The 22,695-nt window shown below is 39.9% G+C and overlaps 1 protein-coding gene across 45 annotated transcripts in view; it reads left to right on the forward strand.

Moving 5' to 3' along the window:
- LOC143289416 (uncharacterized) overlaps positions 1-22,695 on the forward strand; it is a 198,891-nt gene that overhangs the window by 97,736 nt on the left and 78,460 nt on the right. For 43 of the 45 annotated variants that reach the window (XM_076598412.1, XM_076598537.1, XM_076598544.1 and 40 more), the window contains 8 exons: positions 9,242-9,453; positions 12,088-12,299; positions 14,023-14,227; positions 16,004-16,027; positions 19,398-19,494; positions 19,985-20,213; positions 20,794-21,045; positions 21,610-21,688. In XM_076598412.1, coding sequence (XP_076454527.1) covers positions 9,242-9,453; positions 12,088-12,299; positions 14,023-14,227; positions 16,004-16,027; positions 19,398-19,494; positions 19,985-20,213; positions 20,794-21,045; positions 21,610-21,688 — 1,310 coding nt within the window. The remainder of the gene's footprint in view (positions 1-9,241; positions 9,454-12,087; positions 12,300-14,022; positions 14,228-16,003; positions 16,028-19,397; positions 19,495-19,984; positions 20,214-20,793; positions 21,046-21,609; positions 21,689-22,695) is intronic. The other 2 variants (XM_076598419.1, XM_076598707.1) reach the window with 1 other exon arrangement.

Below are 22,695 nucleotides of genomic sequence, written 5' to 3' on the forward strand. Positions count from 1 at the left end.
TGAAAACCTTTATGGCTGCCACAGACACATTTATAGTATATTACACTTCAGTAGTGGCTGATGTCTGGCTTTGAAGTTGTCATACATGACACAGATTATGAGTTGGATTCGGTTACACTTGGGACTGTGGGGAAATAGGGGGCACAGTGTTATGAGTCTGACGACCTGTTAGTGTTGGCTTTCAATTTGAGTGCAAGGTTTTCTATGGGGTGATCTGTTGTGGTGCTCTCAAGGTAGGTCCTTGAATGGCGGGGGTAGGTGGTTGCCTTCAGATTTAACGACCTAATAGTATTCACTTTTATTTAAGATCAAGGTTACTGTGGCAGTAGTTTGTGGTGGTTCTTTGTTATGGGTTGGTCCTTGCATGGAGAAGGTGTGAAAGGGGATGGGTGGAGGCAGTTAAAGAGATCCAGTTTAATGACCTGTTAGTGTTCACTTTTTGTTTTAGGTCAGGTTTTTTGTGGCAGTGGTCTGTGGTGGTAGGTGTTCTTTGGTGTGGGTAGGTCCTGGTGTACAGAGTTTAATGACCTATTATCATTTGCTTTTAATTCATGTTCAAGGGTTTCTGTTGCAGTGGTCTTTAGTGGTCCTTGTATGGTGGGGTAGTGGAAAGGGGGGGCGGGGGGGGGGGCATAGAGTTGGAATTTGATAACCGTTTATTTGGGTGGATGTGGGGTGGGTGGGGAGCTACAGTATGGGTTGAAGTATATTTTCTTATATGGTGGTTGTTGAGATGGGTGTTTCGTATCGAATCGGCAAGTTTCAATTGAAGCTGTTTACAACTGCTGTCTTGTCCATTGTTCATTGTCTTTGTTTCTCTTCTTAATTCAAAAAGAAATCTTTTCTCCTCTTTGTCTTTGCTTGGATTTGTTCCTTTGTTTTGTTTTCATCTGCTCTCTCCCTTTGTGTCTGTTTGTGTCATTCTCTCTATTCTTGTCTTGCATCTGTGTGTCTCTTTGTGTCATTCTCTCTATTCTTGTCTTGCATATGTGTGTCTCTTTGTTCCTGTCTCTCTATTCTTGTCTTGCATATGTGTGTCTCTTTGTGTCAGTCTCTCTATTCTTGTCTTGCATATGTGTGTCTCTTTGTGTCAGTCTCTCTATTCTTGTCTTGCATATGTGTGTCTCTTTGTGTCAGTCTCTCTATTCTTGTCTTGCATATGTGTGTCTCTTTGTTCCTGTCTCTCATTCTGTCTGTCTTTGTTTTTTCACCTTATCCATACTCTCTCCATATTTTTTTTTAAAACTCTCGTATTGCCATCACATCATCTCAGTGGACATAAATTAGGTAGATATGTAAATAAGTGATTATAAATTCAGTGCTGGTATCTTATTTCTGTTTTATATGTTCACACTTAAAGACATAAACAGGTACACTGACATTCAATGCACATTTATTGCCACACATACATTGACGTTTACGTTTACTTGCATGCATATATACATGCATGCTCACACTCAACACACACATGCACACAAACACTCGTACACAAGTACAAATATATATATATCTGTTCACCTTTGGAGACATAATCACATACATTGACATTCCATGCACATTTATGGCCACACATATGCATTCACATTTGCTTGTCTGCATGTACATGCACACACAGAGACACGCTCACATGCACACTTGTACACACACTCATACACACACATCCAAATAAGTACACAAAATGAGTTCATTACAGAAATGTCAGATTTCTTTTATAACAAAAAAAAAATCTTGTATCAAAAACCATGACTGTTCAGTTGTTTTTGTTTGTGAGTGAGTATTTGCGTGCGTGCATGTATGCACATGTGTGAATGTATGGTTGTGTGTGTGCCTGAGCATGTACAAGTGTGTGTGCATGTGTGTGTGAATACATTTATGTGTCCATGTACATATGTATACGGGTGTAAATGACTGTGTGTGTAAACGGGTAAAACAGAAATTACATATTAGTACTGAGCGTGTATCCCACTGAACACATGATTGATCAGTCTGATAGATCTCTCTGAACTCATGATGCTGTCTTGAACAGTCTCTAAGCTCCGGACCATCTCAGGTCTTTGTTGTTTCTCTGGGATGACTTAGTTTTGAAGAGAATTCCCTAGGCACAGTGTGAAGTAATTGTGTTGATCCTTCCCCCAGCTGTTGTTTTCTCTGGGAAAAGGATTGTTCAACAGCACATGCTGCCTGTGGCTGGAACCAGTGGTGTCCTCAACACCTGGCAGTGGATGGATTGTAGAAGGCTTTAGGGTTAGTGCACCAGGTGCAAACATCCTCCTTTGCTCCTTCTTCCCTTCTTTTTACTTCTTCCTTCCTTTCCTCCAAGGGCACTAATTTGTCTTCCTGACCCTTTCTCTCTGGAGGGGTGTCTGTGTCTGTCTTTGTCTTTTGTCTCCATTTCTCTTCTTTTCCCGACCTCTGTTCCTCACCCCTCCTGCTCTTTCTCTTCTTTGGTCCCCCCCAGCCCCTCTGTTACCTTCATGGGGTAACTTCTGCCCTTCATTCCTAACTTGTCTCTTTATCTGTGTTTCTGTGTCATCCTCTTGATCTTCAGATAGGAGTACACACGGGCATGCATGAACATACGCACGCACGCACGCACGCACACACACACACACACACACACACACACACACCAATAGAATATGTTTGGAATAAGTTTCAGAGTTCTCTAACGAAATACAATACCATGAAAAGTACGGGAATCTTATAATTTGCTAAGTAAAAAAAAATGTTTACAGATGAACAGAAAAATAACATCCTGTGTGTGTATTTTAGAAAACAAATGCCTATAAAAACAAATATATAGCAGAAATATCACTAGTATTTATGAACAAAATATCAACCCTGAAGATATCCTTACCTGTGATGATGTTTAGCAATATATGCCAGTACTTTCAAAAGCACTCTGTTCAAAACATTTTTGACTCACCAGCCCAGTTCTGATTTTTACTTTCCTTATCATTTAGTAATATCAAACAGTCCCATAAGCAAGTACTTATAGACGAAGGGTTTTTCTTCTTGTTCCTAATCAAAAAATCATAACTGGAAATTACCAAAGCATTAAGAAATCATCACATAGATGCGAGCACACACACGCATGCATGCATGTGCACATACACGCACAACACACACACACACACACACACACACACACACACACTACTTTTCCATATCCTGTTCATTACATCACACCCCTCTACACCCCATGCAACTTCGTATCCGCTCCTCCACCTCTCCCCCTTTTTTGATATATATTTTTTAATATCTTTCTTAGTGAAAAGACAAAATCAGTTAACAACACCACACACACACACACACACACTCTCTCTCTCTCTCTCTCTCTCTCTCTCTCTCTCTCTCTCTCTCTCTCTCTCTCTCATTCGTTCATTCTCTCTCTCTCTCTCTCTCTCTCTCTCTCTCTCTCTCATTCGTTCATTTTCTCTCTCTCTCTCTCTCTCTCTCTCATTCGTTCATTCTCTCTCTCTCTCTCTCTCTCTCTCTCTCTCTCATTCGTTCATTCTCTCTCTCTCTCTCTCTCTCTCTCTCTCTCTCTCTCTCATTCGTTCATTCTCTCTCTCTCTCTCTCAAGAGTACTGTCTAACCAGGCTTATCATAGTGAATGGGAGGGAGGGTTGGAGAAGAAGAGGTTGAGGAAAGTCAAGGCTGCAGACTGTTTCAGATTAGATGATGTTCCCTTCAGTGATTGTGAAGATAACCTCTTTCTGCATGCAAGTCTGGTTCACATAATTGGAAAAATTGCATTTACAAAAACAGGCGCACACATTTACATGCATGTACATAAATTTATGTGTGTGCGAGCACACACACACGCACGCACGGACACTTGCACACATGCGCACATTTCTTTTCATTCTCCCTGCCAGCATCCGGGTGAAGTAATGCATATACATGCACCCAGCTACAGTCACACAGATATGCTCATGCAAAAGCACATCTGATAATGTACAAACATGGATGCACATCCTGCAGATGTATGTTTTCATACACGGATACACACACACACACACACACACACACACACACACACACACACACACACACTGACACATGTAAGCACTCACACTTACAGCCTCGCTTACTCACTAACATTCTTGCTATTGCATGCATTCATATGCATACATGTGTGCACATTTGTATGTGCAATCATAAACAAACATTTTTGTGCACGCATACACACACTCATCCCCCCTCTCCTTCTCTTACAAACACACACACACACACACACAAACGTGCACGCGTGCGCATATGCGCACACACAAACACACTCACACACACAGTCTCAGTCAGTCTGTCTGTCTCAAATTGCATAATCAGTATTTATTGCTTACTGGTAGGCAGGAATTCCATTGTTGAGAGGCCCTTGCTAGCAGTGAAGAAGAGTGATAAAACAGTTGTGAGGTACTTGGTCCTGTTTCTGTTTCATCATCACTCCCCCTCCCCACACACGGCACTGCAAGCTGTGGAATGACTGGCTGACCCTGCCCATTCCTTTCCCCAGCTCCTTTCTGGTCCAGACTGCTAATTGGGGAGAGTGGCAGGCACCTCATGGGGTGATTAAGACCACTGGGAAAGCAGACAGTGATACCATCACCCCCAGCCCAGGTAGTTGGCACCAGCTTGGATTCTGACCATGTCAGTGGCTCTCTCCCACTGCTGCCTGCCCCTCATCTCCACCTGTGCTTTTTTATCTGGGAGTTCAAGACTTCAGGACTTCAAGACTCTTTATTTGCTTCAAATGATATAATTTGGTATCCACAAGTATTTTAAAATGACATTCAGTCATCAGCCACACAACATCAAAAAATCACAAAAAATACTGCACATGCTCTCTCATCTATCACTCCCACCAGCCTGCCCCTCCACCCCCACCCCCCCTCTCTCTCTCTGTCTCTCTCTCACACACACACACACACACACACACACAGACACACACACACACAAACACACACACACACACAGAGTGTACAGGCTCATGCCTGTGTGTGTGTGTGCATGCATGTGTATGTGTGTAGTGATGCATGCATGTATGTATGTGTATATTGTACCCTTTGTTTGTGTGTGTATATGTGTACACATGTGCACACGTCTGTGTATGTGTGTTTGTAAGTGTGTGCACATGTTTGTGTACATATATTCATGTGTCATTGTGTGTGTAAATGTGTGGGTGTGTATTTGGGCATAATTGTGTATGAGGTATTTGGGGACCCATTCATCTTACAATATGCCATTCTTACCCCTTTGCTATGTAAACCATCCATCTTTCTGTTGAATTAGAGTGATTGATGGGTCTGCACCCAAGAAAAGAGAAAACAAGGGTTGTTCTAAGATTGCATCAAATGCTGTCTTCTAATCCTATCAGACTGATTCAGACAGAGGCAATGGAGAGATCTAGAAGCAGCTCATGAATTTACAACAACAACAACAACAACAACAAAAGGGAGGAGGGATGGGGGGGGGGGATAGAGAGAGACAAATATGTCAAAATAGACAGAAAGTTCAGTTCATTGACAGGGTAAGCACAGTTAATACAGTGGATATGTAAAAGTTAAAGTATAGTAATGGATATATTTGATGTTGATTTTGTGCAAAATCAGCTCTTAGTGTTTGGTTATAATTTGGTATAAGATTGCAGATACACTTGGGAAGAGTTAGAGCACAAACCAAAACTTATGCCAGATTTTTTCTTGACAGTTAGTGGAAACTGTTTGTGAACTAAAATTGTAATGATTATATACTGTTAACAGAATTATAACTAACTTGAGATGAAAAATACAATGTGCTGCATTAGCAGCAGGTTCACTGAGACCTGTATAGATAAGTACACTAACTCATACACATGAGTGCATGCGTATATGTATATGTGTGTGTATGCATGTACATTTACTATGAGTACATGCATATATATATATGTATATATGTGTGTGTATGTATACATGTACATTTTACTCCTTTTCCATGTACATGTGTGTCTGTGCATGTATACCTCTTCTCTGTCTCTCATACAGACATACTGTAGCACAGCACAGCATTCATGCCACACACATCAAGTGTTTCACGGGAGACTCTAAGGGGACTCTTTTCCTATCCTGTCCTATGATCTCTTTTTCCACTCGTCCAGACTGTGGTGTAGACTGGCACACCCAAGCTCATTCTTTTGATTCAAGTGCTGGCAGTCAACAGAGGGGGCTGACACCATCTACCAGTCAAGTACAGGACACTGTGGATCTTCAGCTGACATGTAATTGCTTTAGGAGCCAGACTGAATGATGGCCTCCCTGATCATAGAGACCATCACCACATCACTTCTAGTCACAGCTCTCATGAATCTGTTGGCATTGGAAGTTACCCTCTCCTCCCTCCTTCCCCCCCCTTCCCCCACCCCGAACTTCAGTTGAATTTACTTGGGGTTTTGTTGTTGTTTATTTTAAATGACCAATGGAAAGAGATTGGTATTTATGATACTTCGAAGATTGATGAGGTTTGAGTTTGCATGACGCAAAATAACATTTTAAGTCTGTGTCATATGTTTTCTTTAATAGCAAGTCGCAGCCTTAACCACATCAGGGCAGGCAATTTATATCTGCAGTGATGTTTAAAAAGAACAGCTGAGCAGCAGTGTCTAGGAGATATCCATCAACACATTAAGTGAATGAAATTTAGTAGTTTGGTCTAGCTGGCCCTTGTACTCAAAAGCTAGGAGCCAGTTGGATAGATAACAACCACAGTGGTTACAATAATATAATATATACATTATACATGCATTGTGTTGATCTGGTTCAAACAGTTGTTCTGCTGATCACTACTTCACAGTGGTTGGTGGGAAAAGATTTTCTGGCATTCAGAAATTAAATGAAAAGTAAAAAAAAGAAAAGGAAAAAAACTGCAGTTGAACAAGCTATCACACTGAGAGACAAGCTATCACACTGAGAGACAAGCTATCACACTGAGAGTGAAGTGCACCAGTGGTGCTGAAAAAGCCAAGCCAGTGAGGGAGGGGAATGTGTGGAAAGGCAAGCATGCTGTCAGACCAAAGTGAAGGAAATCTCACATGTTTTACAGTCTGTATTAAGTACCTTAAAATAAAGAGTGGAGATGGATTCCATCTTCAACCAGGGTGTGGTACCACCAGAGATTTAATGCAGGCGTTGCCTTGATTTTCTCTTCCCAGCATTCAGGGGAGAGGAAGGTGCTAAGTGCACAGACGTGATGATGTATGGTTTGGGTATCTTAATGCTTCTTTCTTGGGGATAAAGATGAAGGTGAAGTGCAGACTTTTTCTATACCTACAGTCTCTAACTCTTCCCACATTCAGCCCGCTCTCAGCTGAGAAAGCAGCAACAAAAGAGGAAGAACAGGAATGTGCAGGACAGGCAGGAAGGAAAGATCTCAGAGTGTAGTCTTATCTGAGAGTGGTATTTTATCACTGTGGCAGGCTGCTGAGCAGGTGGAAGGGTCAGGAAGTTGTGACTGCTGTCCCTTTTGATGAGATTCCCTCCTATTCCAGTGGAGTCCATGGTTTTGGGTACTTCTCCACGGTGCTGCTATTGCCTGATTGTCTTCTGCAGGCAGTGGGTGGGAGAAGAAGGGAGAATGGGAGATAAAGACATAAATTGCCTTTCTTTCATTCTTTTTCCTGTTGAGGAGTTGTTTTGGTATTTTCACGTAGTGTCCAACATAAACAGTGTGTGTGTGTGTGTGTGCGTGCGCGCGCGTGCGTGCGTGCGTGTGTGCATGTGCGCGCACGCGTGTGTGTGTGATATTATCCTTTTGTTCAGCATTTGCATTCTCTCTCTCTCTCTCTCTCTCTCTCTCTCTCTCTCTCTCTCTCTCTCTCTCTCTCTCTCTCTCTCTCTCCTCTCTCTCTCTCCTCTTCTCTCTTTCTCTTCCTTCCCTGTCTCTCGCTCTCTCTCTTGTTTGATTTTTTTCTCTCTGCATGCTTGCATATGTGTGTGAGAGAGAGAGAGAGAGGGGGGGGGGGGAGAAGGAGGAAAAAAGACAAATCTAAGTAAGATTGACTAACCTAACACCCAAAACACCCAAAGAAATGCTCAGAAAGTCAGCTGTTTCATACCTTTTTCTCTCTTCAGTCAGTTATAGATTGCATATGCATACATAATTAAAGAGTACAGGTATGCACAAGTAATAAGTGCAAGCAGTGTTATAGAATAGAATGAAATGCCGTCTATTGTTGCCCTTCTCCAGTACTCAGTTTCTGCAGTGATCTCAACTCCCTGTTGGCATTTCTTTATTGGAAGGAGGAAGAGGAGCAGGGCTGGGTTATACAAACAATCTCAGCAATGCAAAGTTTTGGAAACATGGAGAATTTTCCAAAGCTGATTCGATAGACTTGGGAAAATTCTTAATCCTTCCAGACTTGGTGCTGCAGAGGTTGTTCATGCAGTTCAGCCCTGGTCTACAGTTGTCTTAGTCCTGCACATGGGCTCCTACATGTGCTGTGCTTTTTTGTTTGTTTTTCTTTTCTTGGGCTCTGTAACTGGTGCCTCTGAATTCCTCTTTCTTTGTGTGGGTGAGTGGGGCTCTTGAACAGAGTTAATTCTTCTTCTTTGTGTTTTTGTGATTTGGTCTGTAACTGGATTATTAGTGTCTCTGTAGCTAGGTTCTGGTGTGTCTTTGTCTGTGTTGAACTCGGATTTAATGGTGTATTGGTTTATCAGCTTACCTGATCTTTCGCACGTTGTGATTGGGGGAGATCCTGGGGTAAAATGGCTTTTGGAGTGTTGGAGGGAGTGGATATATATATATATGTATGTATGTATGTATATATATATGTATATATCCACTCCCTCTTTCGCATGTTGTGATTGGGGGATATCCTGGCGTAAAATGGCTTTTGGTGTATTGGAGGGAATGGATATATATGTATATATAGAGAGAGAGAGATAGAGAGAGAGAGAGAGAGATATCGAGATATATATATATATATATCTGCATATGTGTCTGTCTCTTTTTGTCCTTGTCTCTTTCAGTTTCACCAGATGTAATAATTATGACAGAAATATGGATCAGTCTTCACGCTTTGACATCTCCTTTAAACTGAAACTGTTTTCCATCTAACAGTCAGCTACTTCCCATCTTTCTTGCTTTCTGCCTATGTTTCTCTCTTACTTTTAAGGTCCCACATTTTTCACCACTACCAACATTAAACTGCTATAACAATTTTTTTTTTAAGGTGTAAATAAAACCAATGTTACCATTGTTGCAGACCCATCGTGATCGAGGTCCCTCACTTTGCATCGCTGCGGGGCAAGGAGCGGGAGGTGGTGGTGATGCGAAGCGACAATGGGGAGTCGTGGTACGAGCACCCCCTGGCAGCCTCGGAGGAGGCAGTGTCTGATGCGCTGGGAAGCTCCCTGGAAGGTCTGGATGCTGAGGGCAATGTGGTTCCTGGCAGCACCTCTATGTCGTCCTTGTGGAGTGAGCACCGCTTTGAGCTTTGCCATTTGTTGTTGTTCTGTTTGGGTTTGCTGTCGTCGCGGGGGGTTTGTAGATTATTTTGGGTTTTTTGTTGTTGTGGGGTTATTTTTGTGCGAGGTGTTTGGAACAGATAGGGCAATGTATACAAACATGTGTACACACAGGTATACACACACACACATGCTCTCTCTCTCTCTCTCTCTGTCTCTTTGTCTCTTTCTATCTCTCTCTCTCTCTCTCTCTCTCTCTCTCTATCTCTCTCTCTCTCTCTCTCTCTCTCTCACACACACACACACACACACACACACACATACATGAAAAAAAACCATACTCACTCACTCACTTTTCTCTGCTGATTTTGAGAAAATACGAATTTCTTATCAAAGCAAAATTAATACAAGAAATACAGCTTTTGCACTACTACCTGAAGTTTATTCGCCTTTTTTCTGTCATTTAATATTATTATTAAAGAATAAAGTTTGCGAATGAATGAATAATGAGAGATGAGCAAACAACAACAGAAGATAAACAAACAGCCAACTCTTCAGTTCACTTTGTCGCTTTCCTCATCAGACTTGAGCTGTGCTTGTATGGAAGGAATAACAGAACCACCAGTTGGTTCAGTCTCAGGGAAACAATTGTTTGGCACAGAGTAACAGAACAGACTGAACAGATGTTTGGGCGTTGGCAGGCAAGGCATAAACGGCTAGACATGATTATTTAGTTATATATGTTAAGCAGGTGCCTGGTACTTCAATACCACCATCTGTTTTCAGAGACTTTGGGGAGGAACAGGGTTGTGGTGTTACCAGTAAATCTGTGCATGTTTTGTTGTATGACCCAGTATGTGTGCTTATGTCTGTGTTGTTGCAGTGAAACCAAATGTAAAGTTTCTGTATACTGGACAGGCAATCTGGTACTGTAGATTGTACTGGCAATTTCCAGTGAATAATTTTTGGATATTTTTTTCCATATTCAGCACTAATGCTGTTGTGTAATGTACACAGTTTAGTCAAGACATTTATCTTTTCTGGGTCTCAGCCTGATTTTTGTGTGCAAATCCATGTTTTCTGACTGACCTTTCAAGGGCCTAAACCACCACATTATGGACTGTCCCCAACACAAGCACAAAATGATAAATATACACTGAATGTGAATATACTATGCACAAGTGAAGTGTATTATTTGTGGTATTATACACACACAATGGATCACCAAATGTGACTCTGGAATGTAGGAAATGAATTATGCCCAAGTTTGTTATCACATAATTTTACATGTGTCATTTTGAAATACACAATTCTTGTACAAGAGGCCACAGGTATCAATAATATCCTAAATGAGTTAATCCCGAACATACCTATTGGAAATTGCCATTCTGTGCAAGGAACATATTTTTTTCCTTACCTCTTTTGTTACTAGTGGATAGATAATTATCTTGATAATGTTGTCTGTGTCTATTGTTTTGTTCTCCCTTCTTTGTTTTTTTGTTGTTGTTTTTTTTCCTGCTTTGAGTGGTGGTATTGGTGTTAGACAAAATCTGAAGCACATGTCAGTGGGTGGTTCCTGCATCTTTTTGTTTCAACTTCGTCAAATATTTCTTTGTGTTGTGTGTGCTGTTTCTGTGGAGGAAAAAAGAACATGGCAAGTCCTTGCATTCCTCATTTGGTTTTTTTGCTCATTGGTGTCTTGATTGGGACTTTCTTTTGTTGTCCCTTTCTTCTTGCCATGCAGTAAATTTTTCACCAGCACTGTATAAATCCTCTGCCAGGATGATGCCTTTATTCAGCACACACACATGCTCATACACACATGCACTCCTGCAGGCACCTGCATGTACACTCACAGATGCATGTCCTATGTTCAAGCGCATCAGAAAACATACACAAATAAACAGAACAGCACACTCATTTACTCACATACAAACATGCACACACACATTAAAAAGCAAGTAAAACAAAAAAAAATCAGAAGTTCTATCCAATGAAATGAAAACACACAAACAAACACACACACACACAGGATTATTGTCAATATTATTACAAATGTCAACTGTAGTGTGTGTGTGTGTGCTTTACATTTATTTATTTGTTTATTTATTATCATAATTGTCTTTTTTATTTATATATTTTTTAAATTTATTGTTATTATTTCTATTATTATCATTATTATTGTTATTATCCTTTTTTCTTCTTTTTTTATATTCATTTACTTTTTCTTTTTTTTTTCCCCTCAAGGCCTGACTAAGCGCGTTGGGTTAGGCTGCTGGTCAGGCATCTGCTTGGCAGATGTGGTGTAGCGTATATGGATTTGTCTGAACGCAGTGATGCGTCCTTGAGCTACTGATAATGATACTGTAATTTGTCAGGCCCCCACCCACCCCACACACAACACCCCCTTTACCACTGTTTCAGCCTTTATCATAAACAGTGTAAACAAATAAAACGTCCAAACCGTTTTTCTGTTCTTTCTTGCAGAGCTAACCTGCTAACAAGATATTCAAACTGTTCCCATTCTTTCTTGCAGAGCTAACTTGCAAACAAGACATTCAAACTTTTCCATTCCTTCTTGCAAAGTGAACCATTCTGACAAACAAGACCAAGACATTACAACTGCTTCCATCTTTCCTTGCAGAGCTGGAGTCTGAAGAAAACTTGCAGGAGAAGCGGGTCACTCGCATCCTGACCACAGACTTTCCGCAGTACTTTGCACTGGTGTCGCGGATCAAACAGGAGACGGCAGAGATCGGCTATGAGGGTGGGGTCCTGTCCTCCACAGTCGTTCCCCAGGTGCAGGCTGTGCTGCCTGAAGGAACCCTCACCAAGCCCATCAGAGTTGGACTGCAAGTCAGTGGTGATTTTGTTGCTTTTTGGCAGTTTACGTTTTTTGGAGGGGGGGGGGGTTGCCATCATCATGCAGTGTGGCTGTGTGTGTGTTTGTGTGTTCTCAAAACATTCTGGAAAAAGATTACTAAAGAAATACCTCCAGAGTCTGTATTCATTTGCTGGGAAAGAAAAGTCAGTTGAATATGAGTATTTTGTTTATAAAAATAGGCAGTGTCACCTGACTGCCTTGGCTGCGTATATGATGAGATAGCTCGTCAGTGCAAGCATGTACACTTCGCTGCCACAGTGACAAGATAACTCATCATCGAAATATTCTGACTTTTCCCTGGTTTGCATTGAGTTCGTTGACAAAAATACTGGTAGCTTAAGCTTGGGGAATCTTTTTAGATTCTGTTCATAGCTAGAAACCCCATCTACGTCATGAGGCAGTTCTTTATTTGAATGTATTGATTGGATTACTGCTGCAGTGTTTGCCTGGCTACTCTTCTCGCTCGCTCAACAAAATGTTGGACAACATGCAATCATGGGGCACTAAATCAACCAAGATTGATTTCTTTAGCTGATGCTCAGAAAGAATTGAAGTGTAAATTCGAAGGAGAAGGCAGTGATGAATTTTTTGTAGGACGATTTGATAGAAAATAAAGGGAGGAATGAAGAGACTGGCCAAGGTATGTCTATCAGTGAGTGATGCCGACTGTACAGCTGTAGCAGGTGACAGAAAGTGACCAGATTTTTAGCAGGACACAGTGTGAGTGATTTTCTTGGCACTCAGCCAACACGATCTGATGAGCACCCGATGAAGTGACCTGTGTTTGAGAGGGGTGAAGAGGAGGGGGGTGGAGACTGAGGGGGCGTGGCCCCACATCCATATTATCACTTGGAGAAGTCACAATGCATTGTGTATCTGTTTCTTTTTTTTATTGTGGTTGTTCTAGTATAATTTGTGTGTGCAGGTATTATCCATTTGTCCAGAATATATGATACTTAGTGAAAATTACCTGACTAATGTTTGTAATGAACAAGTTGAAAATGTGACAAAAAACAAAACACTGATTTCAAAACAACAGCATGTCACTGAAATTATATAAAATGGGAAAACATAATGTGTTTTGTATTCTTTATTCATTGACCTTCCAGAAAATATATACTTTTATAGGTCTTTCTCCATTAACAAAGAGCACAGAATTTTTGTAAAATACATACCCGTTTTTTGTGAGAAAAAAAACATGGCAAATAGATTTCACTTAAATCTTATTTTCCTGGCAACAAAAGGGTTAATGATTGATACCAAAACAAAAACAAAAACAAAAAACCATTATTGTGTATTATGTATGTTGTAGTGAATATTTTGTTCATAAGTTATGATGGATAATGAGTTGTTGTCCTCAACTTCCCATTGAGGGTGATAAGACATTGTGTGTGTGTGTGTGTGTGTGTGTGTGTGTGTGTGTGTGTGTATACATGTGTGTGGTTATATGTGTGTGTGTGTGCATTTATGTATGTGAGAGGGTGTGTGTGAGTGAGTATGTGTTTATGTTTCTGCGTGCATGCATATGTGCATGTGAGTACAGATGTGTATGCCTGTAGTGATGTCTTGTTCTTCTATACGTCACCAGGAGATTCACCAGATTGTACCACATGCACAGACACAAGCAGGTAGGTAGGGTAATATGCGAAAAAAACAAGACTGTCTATTTGTGTGGTGGTTCATTCCTGTGGTCAGGCCCAGCCTATCGCTCCAGAGCTGGTGGCCAAGCTGCTGGGTAACAGGGTGGCAGTATCCCCCATCGTGACTGTGGAACCACGCCACCGCCGATTCCACAAGCCCATCACCCTCACCATCCCTGTGCCCAAAGCGGCCCAGAAAGGCATGATCAACCAGTACAATGCTGACAGGCCCACACTTCGCCTGCTCTTCAGTCTTGCTGGTGGGTGCCTGTCTTTTTAGCCTGTTTTTCTGCTTTGTTATTTTTGTGTGTGATTTTCTATTTTGTACCCTTTTTTTTTTTCCACTAACATGTCCTGACATAACTACCATCTCCAATGTAGCCTTATTGTTCATGTTTTCAGCCATCTTTCCTTTTCTGTCAGGCATTTATTAAGAATGTAATTTTTTCAACATAATTACTTTTCTTGGCTCACCATTTTTATCGATTTATCTACATTTCTTTTTCTCTCTTTTTTTTTTTTAAAATAATTCTTTAATGTTGGGACATATTGTTAACATTTTGGGGGGTGGCCCTAAAACTTCCTTATTTTGACTTTTTGTATTTGATGATGGTGAATAATGAAGGGTTGATGACAGTACTGCTGTGTAGGTCCATTTCTGTTAGGGACTACATGACAAAGTTGTACTCCTCACTTCCTCTCATAACATATCCTGTCACCATCCAGACAAGACAGATACAGACACATGCAGTGTTGGTAAGGAAATGTATACAAGACTCCCTAAAACACATCTGTGTTGGAGCCAGGTAGGGGCCAAAAAGACCGTCCTCAGCTAGTTTGAACTGTTGTCTTGGTATAAGTCATCAGTTGGTAATGCCAAACACTTCGCCACAGTGGCTGGTCATTTATCTGCTGTACTATGTATCTAATCAGAATCCTTAGAGTCCAACTTTTTTTCTTTTTTCTTTTTTTTTTAATCAACGTTTTGTGTGTTTTTTCCCTTTTCTCCATAAGACGCTTTATTGAAACAAGTTATGTGTCATCAGAAAAAATAGGAATATATTTACACACTTTGCGAGGCATAAGAAAAGAAATACCATTTCCTGCACAGTACAATCCAGAATTTTTTTTACCAGCTGTCAGTAGCGGATTGTTTGTGAGTTTCTGGGAACAAAATCTGCAGGAGATTGATTGGGTTTTTTTTCTTTTTCACATAACCTGTAATACAGGTCTCATGTTTACATCCTTTTCACTACTTTTACAACTCTTTATGAGCATTTCACAGTATATCTTGCAAGTATATTTGCTGAGTTTTTGCAATTTTCCAGTGTGTTCTGGGACAGTACCTCAGAGGTGTGAAATTTTAAGCTGCGAATGTTATAATGTATTGGCCCATTACATTTCTTCAATCTTCGCCTGTTCCAGTTATGATCACAGTCATTCACTTTATCTGCTGTGTGTTCCTGGCTTATTGCTTTTGTGTGTGTTTTGTTTTGTTTTGTGGTGTGTTATATGTTTCATTGCTGCGTTCATTCTGTTTTTGTACTATGTTGTAGTGTGTCACAACCCTCTTCTCCTTCTATTGTTTTGTATTATACTGGGTCATATGTCATACCCTTGTGTTCCCTTCTATCAGAGAGGTTTTCCTCAAACTGTTGTGCAGATGGATTCAAGTCTGAGTTTCACTATTCTGGAGTAATCATTTCGTTACAGGTGACAAAGCTAAATGTGAAATGCCACTGACTTTCAGGAAATAGCATTCACATTCAGTTAATATCAGTGGAAATGAAACCCAGGACATGTGTTTTTGTGTTGAGCATGACAGAGTGATTCGCTTTTGAAGTTGACTGGCATCCTGTGGTCAGTGTTATGAGAATTATGAGGTGTGTGTGTGTGCGTGTGTGTGTGTGTGTGTGTGTGTGCTATGGTTTGCAAAGTCTGGTATGCTTCATGGTGTGTGTGTGTGTGTGTGTGTTGATGGTTTTGGCGCTAATCATTTTTGTCTCCTGTCCTTGTGCTGTCCTTACTGCGGCTAGGCAAGACCCACTCTAGTAACAGAGGTAACATATTCCTACCCCTCTTTTTTTTTCTTTCCTCTCTATTATTTTTAATGTTATATATTATTTGCCTTCCAAAATCCTTTCTTCTTCTTTCTTCATAGTATACTAAAATTATTTGCTTTCTGCTTGCTTAGTGTTATGAAATATTGTAGGTGTGCGGGTTCTTTTTGTTTTTGTTTGTTTTTTGTCCATTTAGTTTTCTTCTTTTTATTTCCTGATACTTGGTGATTTCTTATTCAGTTACATGAATTTTATCACTTAAAGATGACACAGGTTCTGTCTGCTGACACCAACGTGTCATGTTAGATATGTGGATTAAGCATATTTTATCCAGTGTGAGGGTGAGTCTTATTATGCTTGTTTACATGTTTCATGACAAAAAAAGCTCAGGAGAGGAGGGAAGATTATTGACGAAGAAAATTGAAAAGAGAGAGAGAATGTTTATATTTGTTTGTATGAAGAAGGTGGGGAATGTTATGGTCATTCACTGGTCTGTTTTAAAAAAAGTAAAAAAGAAAAAGATCAGCTGTTGATCAGTGATTTCAGTCCACCTTTTTTTTTGTAACTCTGGTTTATCTTATTTAATTGAATCTATGAATCAGATCTGATATTTTTGTTTTGCTGAAACATCTGGATTCTCATATAATAGCAGACATTGGAAAGTAACATTGTTTGACAAAATACCATTGAAAATTTTGTGCCCTCCTAATCTTGCAACCCACCGCCACCCCCTGCCTCCCTCCTCATTCTTTCATTCTAAATTGATGGAGTATTAAATAAGTAAGCATGTATGTACGGAAATTAGGGCAGAATATAAATATAAGATGTCTCTTTAAACAAGAATTTTGTAGTTAACAGTGCTTATGAAAATTTGGACAAAAAAGAAAAAAAGTCATGCTTTCATTTCTGCCTGATTCAAAATACATGTTGTGTTCTTGATTTCTGTATGACATTTATATTAGGCTGCATTTAGTTCGTTCTTTTCCCCTCTTGTGATTAGGCTGTGATAGTAGATGTGGTCTCCTAATAATCATACAGCAAACAAAATTGAAGGTAAGTGTCTGGGTGAATTGAAAAGTTGCCATAGCTGCCAGCAAGTGTGCATGTGTCGTGGGCGAGGTATTACAGCATGGGTGATTTTGATTCTGTCTGCGACCATCTGGGTGCTGGCTTGTCTATCTGTTATTTGGTTCTTTACTTATGTGTTTCCTTTGGTGTTAGGCATTTTTCACCATAGTTACTGTTGCTTTACTGCCCTCTCTTTTACACTACCCATCTGTCTGTCTCTGTATTTCATGAAGACAGATAGGTAGATCAATTGCAAGATGGATGTTCAAGTTATCAGACTTGAAGACAACAATTGCTTGGAAAAGAAAATAAAGACATCTGCAGTTGTGAACAACTCATGCTTCATATACTTGTGGAAATTGCTTTCAATTGCTGGACACCCAAGTACATGACAATCAGACTGAAAGATCCAGAGAATAGAGTTTCACCAGAAACTTGTTCAGCTTAGCAGTGGTGACAATTGGTTGTTCAGTGTGTCATATCCATGCTTGTTAAAGACACAGTAATAATAATAGAGATGTTACTTTTGTGGTGCAGTTCTGGTGAACTACAAGTCATTGTTTATTGACACACCATTGATTCTGTCATTCACTAACATATAGTAGATTACAGTTCAAACACACTGTGCATACATATTTGGGGAACAGGATGATTTAAACTTTCATAGTATGCATACAAATGCAGAGAATGGGATGACTTAAAACATCTGCATGGAAATGTAAGTTTTTAGTTGTGCAGATAAAGTGGGCAGATTTCATAGACGGTGAGGCTGTGAGTTACAATCAGTGAACTGCACAGACATTGTCAAATTCTTGTCATGCCTGCAAGGATCAGTTTCTTTCTTTTCCCCCATCCTTTGCCCCCTTCTTTTTCCCTGCAAAGTACATTTACAGTTAAATATGCATAAAAGGTAGTGGATTCTTCTACTATTTAAAAAAAAAAAAGAAGAAGAAGACACCCAAATAATTTTGTAAACCAGTTTATTTTTTGTCCAAATGGATGTTGCTTATATTTACTGGGTGTTTAATGATTCTTTTGTTCAAGAAAAACTTGACTTGCTTTCATTCCTTTCATCAGTCAATGTTTCATTTGTTATTTCCTTCAATGATATAATTATTTCATTCCTTTCATCATTCTTTCTTTCGTTCTTTCCTTCAATTATATATTTATTTCTTTACCGTTGCACATGTCCTTGGTCAATGTTGGCTTCTAAGTGAAACAGGTTATTGCATGGAAATCCAGCATATTCAAATGGCATTGGTGACAGTTATCAGACCTGGTTTTATCAGCTGTGTTTATTTTGCAGTTCAGATGATTTTCATTTTTGTGATAGTGTTTAAATTTTCTTAGATGTCAAGCACATTTTAAGTTCTTCCCCTACACCCACCCAATAATGCCTTTACATTACCTCCACTGCAGCAGAGATGGTAAGTGTTCATTGTTTAGGTTTCATGGTTCATGTTCTGTTTTAGATATGTGACTCTGGGAAATCAGGTGCGTGTGGGTTTTTGTTTTTTGGGTTGTTTTTTTCCCCAAGCTTAAATCTTTCGTCCCTACTGCCCCAGGTATGTTGTTCCATGCAGGGCAAAACATGATAGCTTTAATGTCTTCACAGGTAGATGGCTAAACTCTTATCTTTTTCTTTACTTTCCATATTCATGGATAAGAGATTATATCATATTTTTGTGTTTGAAGAGTTTCACCCCTAAAGAAAAGAATCCCTTTTTTTCAGAGGCGTATTGTTGATTTTTATAAAAAGATCATAGTAAATGGAAGGTGGAGTACTCCATTGGAAAAGAAAGAAAAAAAAGACTCCACTGATTACACTCACCACTTTGTGGCTGTTCAGCTAAATTAATCTTTTTTTGGAGTACAAGTTGTTACATAGGTATTGATTTGTGTTCATTGTGTTGATTTGCTCTTGCTGTGATTATATTTAATATTCATTTTTTGGATCTGATTATATTTGATTACTAAAAACTTGCATTTCATCAGTAAATCTTCATGCTTGGATATTTGTTTTAGGTACAGGTTTTTTGTTGTTTTTTAAATTTCTTTTGCTCTCAGACTTTTTTTGGGGGGGTGGGGGGGTTGGCGGAAATAAGGTCCTTAGAGCCTATTTTGCTTGAACTCGGAGAGCCACCATAGTTTGTGCTTTTATTATCACCGACAGTAAGAAACGCTGCAGAAAGATGATTACAGCTGGGAAAGATGGAAGTATGGAGTTCGTGTGTGTGTGTGTGCGTGTGCATGTCACTGGTGGTAGTGGTTGCTGAGCGCTGTTGTTGATGGCTGTGTGCAGCGGACCCAAACCCCACCAAGTGGGATGACATCACCAAGAGCAAGCCCATCACGCTGGTCAATGACTGCGTCTCCTTCACCACCACTGTATCGGCCAGGTAGCAGGATGACTGTTTTTGTTGTTGGATCAAAATGGAATGTTTTTTTTTATTTTTGTTTTGTGTTTTTTTAAACATAAATCATACTACAAACTGCTGTGTGGATATTGTTTATGATGTATTAAAGTGTTTATGCTGAAATTGTTATTTAAAAAAAACAACATTGGAAGGATACATACACATGTGCGCTCACACACACACAATCTCTCTCTCTCTCTCTCTCTCTCTCTCTCTCTCTCTCTCTCTCTCATTCTGCATATATGCCTTTCTTTTGTTATGACTTACAAATATTTTTTTTGCAACTCTTTTTAGGCAAGTGCTTTAGGTAGATGATGTAAACTGAGATTGTGAATCTCGCAAAATGTTTGATTTATAGTGGATTGATTGACGAAATGTAAAACATGCTCATTTTCAAAAGAAGTAGTCTTACCGAAAAATTAAGTTACTATGTTCAGTCTGTACTGCTATAAATATGTGTGTGTGTGTTCAGGTTCTGGCTGATCGACTGTCAGAACATACCGGAAGTGGTTCACATGGCCAGCGCCCTTTACCGGGAAGCCATCATGGTGCCCTATATGGCCAAGTTTGTCGTCTTCGGGAAGCGCACATCTGTGGAGGAAGGGCGACTGCGCATGTTCTGCATGACGGACGACAAGGTGGACAAGACTCTGGAGAAGCAGGAGAAGTTTGTGGAGATTGCCAGGAGCCGTGATATCGAGGTGTGTATTGCTGCATTTGGTTTAGATCTGTCAAGAATACAAAATTCAGAATGAATCATTTTGAAGAGAATCATTTCATACAGGAAATCTATCTGATATACGTTCTGAAATTTATTAAGTATTTAATGGTTTGAAACGTGTTGGTTTGAGCAGTATCAATTCTTGTAGGGAACTTTTTTTGGTATGTATTCTGAAATTTATTCTGTATTTATTCTTTAAGGAAAATAAGACAAAATTGAAAATGGTAAAAGTCATTTACAGATATAGTCCTTCAGCTGCTAGTTTTTATACTCTACTGTCTTTCATTTGCTGCATGTTGGTCTTCGGCACCAGTCAGCATTCCCAATCTTCAAATCCCAGCAGAAAACTTGTGTGTTGTGTGAGGCGTTTTTGTGAATTTTTTTTCTCCGGTATTAATTTGAATTGTCTTCTGCTAATAGGTGCATGTATTTATGGTTGAGTGTGGTTAATCATTTTTGGGCATGGCCTCATATGAATCCGTGATTGCCAGCACGTTGAGTCTAACTCTACAAAGAGTCATGAGCTGAACAAATACCATTCATTATCATTATTATCCCAGGTGCTGGAAGGCAGGCCGCAGTACATTGAGATGGCTGGCAACCTGATCCCTGTCACCAAGTCTGGGGACCAGCTCCACATCAACTTCAAGGCCTTCAGAGAGAACCGCCTTCCCAGCACTGTCAAGATCCGGGACCCGGACCAAGAAGCTGCTGCCCGTGTGGCCTTCATGAAGGAACCCAAGCTTGCCCGCGGGGAAGCTCCCCAGACCCCCATCTGCAACCTCAACATTCGTCTTCCTGACACCATTTCGGTACAGTATGCTTTCTGATATAAATTCTCTTTTTTTTCTTTTTTTTTGTCATTGGGTGCTACCAGAGCAGCAGCAGTAGCAAATAAAAGCCCTCATCACTTTCTCCTGTGTCATGGTGTGGGCTTGCAGTCTGGGCAGGTTGAAGAGGTTTCTATAGATGCGGAAGCTGATGCGTAAACCCCTTCTACTTCATTTAGGTCGGAGTGGCTTGTTCTAGCATCATACTAAAGATATATTTGTGTGTGTTTTTTGGTTTGTTTTTATCTTTTATGAAAATCAGATGGCTATAAGCTCTTCGGCTTTTTTTTTTTTTTTTTTTTTTTTTTTTTTTTAAGATTTGAGTCTGACACAGTTAAGTTTTAAAAAAATAAAAAATAATTAAAGTTAAATATGACCAAAACATTTCATTCAGATAAGAATTTTGAAATGTAAAGGGGTGTCTTTTTTCTCAGTGAGAACAGACAGGATTAATTACTTTTGCTGTGCAGATAGTCCTTGTATCCGTTTTGAAATTATTCCAGTTAATTTACTTTTATAACAAAAATTGTTCATTTTTACTTGCAGGCAAGTTCTTCAGATGTCAGTTCTGATACTGCTTTGGAGATGCAGAAACGACACTCCTTGCTGCGAGAACAGGGCATTGGTGAGACTACTTTGATTCATTAATGATTTGGGGTCTGCAGGACGTGTTGGAATAAATGCTGTGCAGGAAAGTGTCAAGGGATTGTCACACTTGCATATGGGAAGTGGAAAGAAAAAATCTGGTCAAATTATTTGCTATTGATTGCATTTGGGAATGAAAAACAACAGAATTATATTGAAAAATCTTTATGTATTTGTATATTTGTATTACTGTATTTGTCACAACATATTTCTCTGTGTGAAATTTATTTGTGCTCCTATCGAAGTCTATTTTTCTACAAAATTTTGCCAGGGATAACCCTTTTTTTGCCATGGATTCTTTTATGTGCGCTAAACGCATGTTGCACACGGGACCTCAGTTTATCGTCTCATTCAAATGACTAACGTCCAAACCAACACTCAAGGTCTAGTGGAGGAGAAGAAAATACTGGCGACTGCCGTTGTGATTCAAACCAGTGTGCTCAGATTCCCTTGCTTCCTAGGCGAACACATTACCTCTAGGCCAACACTCCACTTGAAGCTAAAATGTATATGACATAATTTATGGTTTAGCAGCTGAAGACCCTTTTTTTTTTAGATGTTTGTTTTTCCATTGACTTTGAAGAAATGTGAGTTTAACAGAATGCAAACTGCATCAAGTTGGATATAAACTGCATCATGTTGAGTTCAACTCAGAAGTTGTTAACCCCTAGGCTGCCTATATGACGAGATAACTCGTCATGGCAAGCATGTACGCTTCGCTGCCACAATGACGAGATAACTCGTCATCGAAATATTCAGACTTTTCCCCGCTTTGCATTCAGTTCGTTGACAAAAATGCTGGTAGCTTTAGCTTGGTTAATCTTTCTGGATTCTATTCATAGCTAGAAACCCTATCTACGTCATGAGGCAGTCCTTTATTTGAATGTTTTGGTTGGGTTACTGTCCCAGTGTTTGCCTGGCTTCTCTGCTCGCTCGCTCAACAAAATGTCGGACTGACGCCGTGCTCAAGACATGCGATCGTAGCGA

Source organism: Babylonia areolata, chromosome 1, assembly GCF_041734735.1.
Source record: "Babylonia areolata isolate BAREFJ2019XMU chromosome 1, ASM4173473v1, whole genome shotgun sequence".
Lineage (NCBI taxonomy): Eukaryota > Metazoa > Mollusca > Gastropoda > Neogastropoda > Buccinidae > Babylonia > Babylonia areolata.